General features: G+C 34.1%; 1 protein-coding gene across 1 annotated transcript; it reads right to left on the bottom strand.

The window, feature by feature from the left end:
* Positions 1-1693: 1693 nt before the first annotated feature.
* On the bottom strand, positions 1694-6936 carry LOC110734679 (peptidyl-prolyl cis-trans isomerase FKBP16-4, chloroplastic-like). Its single transcript, XM_021914818.1, has 9 exons — positions 6623-6936; positions 5454-5509; positions 5303-5358; positions 4890-4947; positions 4022-4096; positions 3292-3381; positions 2947-3024; positions 2158-2198; positions 1694-2065 (listed from the first exon to the last, which is right to left on the bottom strand). Exons 1-9 carry the CDS (start codon positions 6840-6842, stop codon positions 2038-2040), a joined length of 702 nt encoding a protein of 233 aa, XP_021770510.1. The 5' UTR covers positions 6843-6936; the 3' UTR covers positions 1694-2037.
* Between the last annotated feature and the right edge of the window lie 865 nt (positions 6937-7801).

Here is a 7801-nt window from a genome sequence, read left to right as displayed (position 1 = left end):
TTCTTATACGATGAATTTGTTAAAAAAATCCTAATGGAGTGGCAATATCTCTCGCCAAATCAACAGTTGCTTCGTAGGTCAGGAATACTTCTCTGGTGTGAAAATGCGGGCTATAATCAACACCATCACCGCCGTAGTCCGTTAATGAGGCGTGATACAAATTTTTTTTTAATTATTAATAACATTAATTATTATAATATTAATAACAATAAATAAAAAGAATATTTTTAACTATTAATAACATTAATTATTATAATATTAATAACGATAAATAAAAAAAATTATTTTTAATTATTAATAACATTAATTATTATTATTATTATTATAATATTAATAACAACCAGAATCCATGGTTACCGGATTTGCCGTGGACCGTAACTGGATTTCACCTCCGGTTACCATGATCAACCGGAGGGCAAAACCGGTTACCGTCCACGGTAACTGGAGATCAAATCCGGTTACCATGGATAGTTACCGGTTTCAATCTACGGTTAGGACACGGTAACCGAGGCTAAATCCGATTACCGTGCATAGTACTCGGAGCTAGACAAAAAACGATAACCGTAACAGTTAACTGGTTTTCGACTCCGTTTGACGTCGTCGGTCGGTTTCTCCAACCAATATTTTGAATCACAACAACCGGAAAAAGGTCATACCTGTTCAAAAACCGAGGGTGGCGTCATTGGTTCATTCTCCATCGAGCCACGTCGATCACTATCCATTTATTGTTGACTTTCACCGTCATTAAGCTGTCCTATGTAGGAGGTTGTTGTTGAGATGGTTGTGGTTGATGGACAATATTTAAGAAAGAAAATGAAGAAAAAAAAAAGTTACTAAAGGGCAAATTTGTCGGTTTGCTTGAAATGATGGCGGTGGCGATAAATTTGGACGGCGGTGTTTAACACCCCTTTTTTTATTCTTTCTGGCATTTCACAAATTTATTGAACTTGTTTTGATTTTTATGTACACGCACTCCCTCCTCTCATTCCCGTGAAATATTATTAACAAGAACATAGCAATATTTTGTGATGGGAGAAGTTACATTACTAGTTCAAAATTACAATATTTGCGTGATAACTAAATCATGACCGAGTGAGTTGTTAGGTGTATCTCATGAGGTTACAAAAACAGGAGGTTTATTGCACTTGCATCGATTATGTCAGTCATCAGAGTAAGAGTGCGAAACCGGGTGTAATGCATCAAAACAAACGTTAAATTTTAGACATTTAAGGGGAATTACTATTCATAAACTGAGATTAGACCAGTTGCATATACGTTTACAGTTTGATTCCATTGATTGGGGAAATTACAAAAAAGATAATACAGGGTAAATAGATTGTACATTTATGCTGGTCTAGTGGTCAAGTTTGTATCTCACCAACCAAGAGGTTGTGGGATAAAATCACTAGAGACACTTTGGGGGTGGGAGACTCCCTTACCCTTCTTCCTCACTTCCGAAGTGTCTAGCCTGCTAACCCGGGTCGGGAGGACGTGGAAGAGTTCCGACACGGTAGGGCCCTTCGTAAATCAAAAGTGAACCTAGTCATTCTGATAATCAAGCAAGAACGCAATACCTTACAAATATACAAAGTATTTATTTTTGTTTGTAGTCATTACGGGTGATCTAGATGGGATTTGATCTCAGTAGCACACTACCACCTCAAAAGATTTATAGGCTTAGGAGAAGAAGATGTTTAAAAAAAGATGAATTTTTATTATGTACGTGCAAAATACATAACTATTCCTGCAAGTACTTGCAGATTGGAGAAAAACACATTAAGATCAAAGCGTTACAACTGTGTTGGCTGAAAGAGATGAAACACGCAACAAGAGGAAGTAGAACAAGATTATACAGGATGATTTTGAACTTGGATACAGGATAGTAAAAAAGCTACAATTGATGTATAATAATAAGAATATCCATGTATCAAATCTTATCAATTGGGAAGAAACTTTATCCATAACAGTGAATTTTCCAAAATTATCTTTTGCCATCAAGCCATCTTAGTAAGAAATTGCACAAAGAAAAGGACCATTTCATCCTTCCACAAGCTTAACTGGAGACCTACAGTTACAAAATAAAAACAACCAATTATGAAGCTACTAATAGTAAGAATCAAAGTGGTTCAACAAGAGTCCCACAAGACGATGGCGTACCCAAAAGGACTTTGATTGATGGACAAAAGTTCCACATCCAGCTGCACATAATAATCAAAAGAGTGTGATGGACAATGGTTCCAATTGTAATGCAAGGGAAAAAGAATTTAGTGCTAAACATCAGAAAATTATTTCGAAATTAAAGGAGCACGAGTTTATAGGGAATCTCAGAAGCACATGAAAGTGATGATCGAAACTGTAAATTTAAGATTTGCCGGTAAATTATTTGAACCCAAAATTTGTTTAGATATAAAAGGAATACAATTACGAACAATAATTTTAGACGTTTCTAGTTGGATTCATTACCTAGATTGATTATTAAGTTCACCGGGAGGCTAAACCAGTTGAAGGTTATGTCAAGGACTTTTTATAATTCAGAGTTCATTTGATTCTTCAGAATAAAATTATTTAGGCATTTAGCTGCATAATGAGTCCTGCTTAAAAGTAGAAGACTAGCAAGATGCTGTAACTATTCAGTAAACCGATAGGTTATCAACGAACAGAATGTGGAATCTGTCATTTAGACAAAATTGGGGTGTACAGATAGAAAAGGTTTTCTGCATGCCTAAGGGTGGACTTACTATTTTAAATTCAAATCCTAAATTGTTTGTTACATTAGTTTATCAATCATAGCCCTGAATCCTGATGCACTAAATTCAATACATAAAACCCTTAATTTACATCTCATAAAAGAAAGTGTTTCACATACAACAAAGTCAAATCAGCGCCTTATATTGCTTCTTACCTATAATCAGAAGCTATAACTTTAGATGCCAGAGTATATCATACCTCTATTGTTGCATTTGGAGGGATTTCTTGGACTCCTCTGCTTCCATATGCTAGTTCAGGAAGAACTATCAACAACCGCTGTATTTCGCAGTGAGCTCCAAAATTAGCATTGGAGAATTGGATATAATAACACTTGGCAGAAGGGAAATTAATTAATCCATAGAAATTTGCAAAATCATCCAAGAATTATTTCTATCAATCAAGATTTTATAGAGCATGAACGCATTCCAAACAGCAAAATAAGCTCCACTCCAATCAGAATTTCAGCAGAAGAATCAACCGTAAAGGTTTTCCCGTCTCTTTTTGGCAATCGATGGCAGACAAGTATATAAAAAAAGGTCTCACCTGGCCACCCACTTTCATTCCTTCAACACCAAGATCTAGCCCCTTAAGAACATTGCCTTTTTCTGACTGGCCAACATCAAAACCATAAGGCTGGAAACATTAAAAAAGGTTCATATTAACCCAAAAAGGAAAGAAAAGAGTTGAGATCTTGATAAATTATTAGAAACATTTTTTAAGCATTTGAAGAAATACTATAACATTTAAGCATATGCATTAATAATGAACTCAAGAAAAGAACTACAACTTTTAGGCACAAGAACTCTAAGAGAAACATGATTTATCAGGATTGCAGTTGCATGAAGCACAACAAATCACTGTTAAGCCATGTGCAGAGCTGTCAAATACCAGATCCTTATGTTATCTGTACATGTGTACAGAAAAGCAAAAACTGAGAGTGCAATTGTAATTCATTTGACTTCGACCTTTCAACTAATTTCATCACTTGGCTAGGTCTTTCTAGATAGGTTTACAAGGAATAGATTATGATTTGAGACCACAAACTTCCAATCAAATAATAGGAAAAATTTACAATAGAAACAAGGCACCAGATGCTAAAGATTCAATGAAAGGAAAGTTAAAGCCACTAAAGGAAGGTCATTTAGTCAAGGAAAAATCATATATACAAAAACTAGTGCATATAAGAGGGATGAGCATGTTACCCATCCATTACTTGATTTTTAACTGTATCTTCTAAAGAGAATTACATGTACTCGGCAACTTTAGATCTTACCGTGCCACCACCAACTCCCATCCCTTGCCTACTAGTCATAAAAGTGATGCCCTTCCACTTAGCAACATAATCCACCTACAAAAGTTTCATATGATCACGCTGAAGGATATGACATATTACTGCATTTTCTGTAAATAACAGAAAGCAATATGAGAAAGTCTCAAAGAATTTGCAAATACAACACCCAAAAGGGTTGCAAACACTGGTAACACAAATTGGGAGGGATAATCATCAATTCACCATCATGATGCATCACAAAAGCCAAATCCATAGCTTATACATTATAATATTGGATACTATTGTCAAAATCAAGAGTCAAAAGCATTAATCTTCAATATTATCTAAGCTCACAGGCTCACAGCGCGTCAATTTTAAAGATGATAGTTACCTTAGCAAAAGCAATTAGACATTAGACACACGATGTTTACATTGATAATTAAGTGCTAGTGGATGATGAATAAGTATTAGAATTATGCCCTAGTTCTAGATAATATAAGTCCTAATGCTTTGTAAATCCTATAGAGACTGAACAAAATAGTGCATTTTAAACAAATCTTTTATTCTGTCATCAACTAGTTATACCCTTTAAAAGTTCATCAAGTGATGGGCATTGAGAAAATGGAAACATAATAAACAAACCAAATGCACTAGTGAGAACTTTGTAGGATATAATGATTCAGGGTAGATTGACACAAAGTGAGTTTTTTTTTTTTTTTTTTTTTTTTTTTTAAATGATGTATGTAGTATGAATTTGCTAAAGATATGACAGTAGAACTTTTCTAAGCATAACCAAGTCAATATAAAATTAAAGATGTATCATGCTTATATAGCAATAGCGACATAAAATTAAATTGAGTCACAACCGTACTGCTACACGAGATCCCTTTACAGCTTCTGCCCCACTTCCAACCTTCAAGTCATAATACCTACAAAATGTATCTTTAAAAGTTGAGCGAAGCAGCAAGAAAGAAAAGTGAACTAGTAATACGGATACAGAACAAGATAAGCATCTCATTACAAGTCAATATAGGATTTAGCTATGACAGCCTTTATCAACTTAGAGATTTCGTCTAGGACAGAGGAAAAAAAAAATCTTACTGATTCAGTAAGTCAAGATTCTTAGACAATCGGCATTATATTTCTACAACCCAAAAACTATACATAATGACAAAACATAAAATTCGTCAAAAATGACAAGAACAGATCATGAAGATCCACAATAGAGTTTGGACGTAGGGAGAAAGATATAACAATAAAAAGATTTTAAGTGGATTCACCAACTTTAGACCATTAGGAAGGCTTGTAAATTCGCTCTCAGGTACTTTTGCTCCTCTAAGCTGTAAAAAAGGTAGAAAAAAAATCTTAAATACTATGCTATGGCAGTGATGCACTAGTAAAAAAAATAAAATTGTAAAGCATACAGAAATCTTACAGCTCTTCTACTTGTGCTGACAGCCCCAGCCAGATCAGTGATACACAACCCAGCAGCTGTGACATACAAAAATTAAGTCAGGGTGACATCCTAAATAACAAAAATCAACCAACATAGTACAAAAAGACTATCGAACATCTATCATGGATGCAATACAAAAGCACATAGATGATATGCAGGGTCTTATAATATTAGAGTTATACATTGAAGAAAAGAAGTCTAGTACAATATCTCAAGTTAGTACACGGTTTTAACAATCCTTTTTAGTTTCCTTTTCGTGTCTTATTTGTCATTTATCATAGAAAATAGATTAAAGCAGATAACTACATTCATTTATTCATTCTGGACAACTTCCTACCACATTACATTATTCTTTATTTCATACTGCAATTCCCTAATTCCTATTTCTCTTAGATTTTCCCAATTATATCACTAAAACTCTGGGTATCCAAGTAAACACATTTATTTGTAAACCATCTCGCCATACCCCACTACGGTGTGCTAGCCAGTAGCCACGCCTTCTGCAACAGCAGCGATCAGTTCTGTTATGACACAATCCCAGCAAGTTCATCTTGCAGGCAGCGCGACAGCACCTCCATCAACCACCTAACATTGAGCAGTCTATGCACATTAAGTCTCTCAACCCTCTAGTTCCTCCTTATGACAATTGGTACATGAATACCGCCGCAACATCTCTTATGACCTCGAATGCAGGTACTCTCACATGTTACTTAATGTGAGCAAAATTAAAGATATAATTGTTGCTAGTTCTCATGATATTCCAATTCATGGTTTCAGTCAGACAAGCTACATAATCTCTAATAACACCACTTATTATAATCTACCAAATATGTATAAGAAATGAGAGCAAATTAATAAAACCACAGAAATCCAAAACATACTTAATCACCCATATGTAATTGGGTGTTAACAAATCAAATGTCAATTGCTTAAAAAAAAAATGTCCACTTTTATCACAAAATTTCAGAGATATTTACTTTTTATCACAAAATTTCAGAGCTACTACTACACTGCGGATTATAGATTGAAAAACGTAACCACCCAAATCACAATATTACAAAAAAGTATCAACAAGCATTATATCAAAGTAACCCCAACAAAATTTGACACAAAAATGAAAGCAAAATTTATGAAATTTATGAACAAACCTGCTACGAAAAGACAACTGATGAATGCCCTTCTTCCCTCAATAGCCAAAGATGATGTTGTTAGTTTAGCAGTATCATTTGATGATGATGATGATGAACAGCTGCAATGAAATAGTTTTAAATTTCTAGAATTTGGTAAAGAATTCCTACTAGAAGTTGAAAAGAAGGGGGATTTGTATAGAAATTGGGAATGGTAGTGAGAGAAAAGGGTGAGTTCCATGGATTCAGTTGAAGTTGCAGTTGGGAATTATCCAAGATTACAAAATGGCGGGCTTTGCTGTGATGATGGACAGAGTAAATTACTCAAATTATGGTCCACATTTTATGCAAGGAATGTTTTATTTCAATCGGGTATATTATTATACTTCCTTCGGATTTTTTAGACTCATTATTTGCATAGAAAATTTTTTGTATATACCCTGTTTAAACTAATATTAGTGTATATCAAGCAGTATAAGGGTAACTTAGCTAATTTTAGGGTTATTTTTAGTTCATTTAAGAGAAACAATTTATCAACATGATAAACAAATTTGTTTATCAAATGACAAAATTGTAAATAAATCAACAATTTTTTTATTAAATATGGGTCCCACTGTTGATATATTTACGAAAATGTCATGATAACTAGGCATTTATGTTGTTTTATTTACCATTTTGTTTTATTTATGTTGTTTTAACTGGAACAATGAGCTAATTCAAGTTTATCAATATGAGAAACATGTGATGTTTATCAAAGGGTATATTGGACTATTTACTCATGATTAGTAAGGTCAATTTTGCCATTTTATACTTTTGATTAGACAAATTCAGCTGACAACGTAAGCCTTGTCGTTAGTCATATTTTACAATTGCTGAGCATAATTCATCTTCTTCACTAGCATCTGCATCTTCATCTCCTTCCCCAAAAATAAAAACTTTAAACCCTCCCTGTTTTGCATCTTCATCTTCCCCAAAACTAAAAAAATTTCAAGCCCTCATGAGCAACTTCAATGGAAGATGAAAGAGGATGAAAAATTCTACCCTTAAGGGTTCACCATTCCCTTTAGTTCTCCCTTTTATCTTAGGGTTTTCTTTTAATTCGCGGTGAAGCCGTCGTAAACATGGTTGTAGAAATGGTAGCTCCTAAGTAATTTTAATGGAGGGTATATATATATGAAGGAAAATATGGTGATAAAATTG

Source organism: Chenopodium quinoa, unplaced genomic scaffold (assembly GCF_001683475.1).
Source record: "Chenopodium quinoa cultivar QQ74 unplaced genomic scaffold, ASM168347v1, whole genome shotgun sequence".
Classification (NCBI taxonomy): Eukaryota; Viridiplantae; Streptophyta; class Magnoliopsida; order Caryophyllales; family Amaranthaceae; genus Chenopodium; species Chenopodium quinoa.
This window is presented reverse-complemented; position numbering and strand designations above follow the sequence as displayed.

Excerpts from the sequence above, each read along its gene's own strand:
- LOC110734679 (XM_021914818.1), bottom strand. The coding sequence starts at position 6,842 with ATGGAACTCACCCTTTTCTCTCACTACCATTCCCAATTTCTATACAAA. Across the intron at positions 4,948-5,302 it reads AGCCTTCCTAATGGTCTAAA|GTATTATGACTTGAAGGTTG; the intron begins GTTGGTGAATCC and ends TACATTTTGTAG. Across the intron at positions 4,097-4,889 it reads TAAAGGGATCTCGTGTAGCA|GTGGATTATGTTGCTAAGTG; the intron begins GTACGGTTGTGA and ends AAACTTTTGTAG.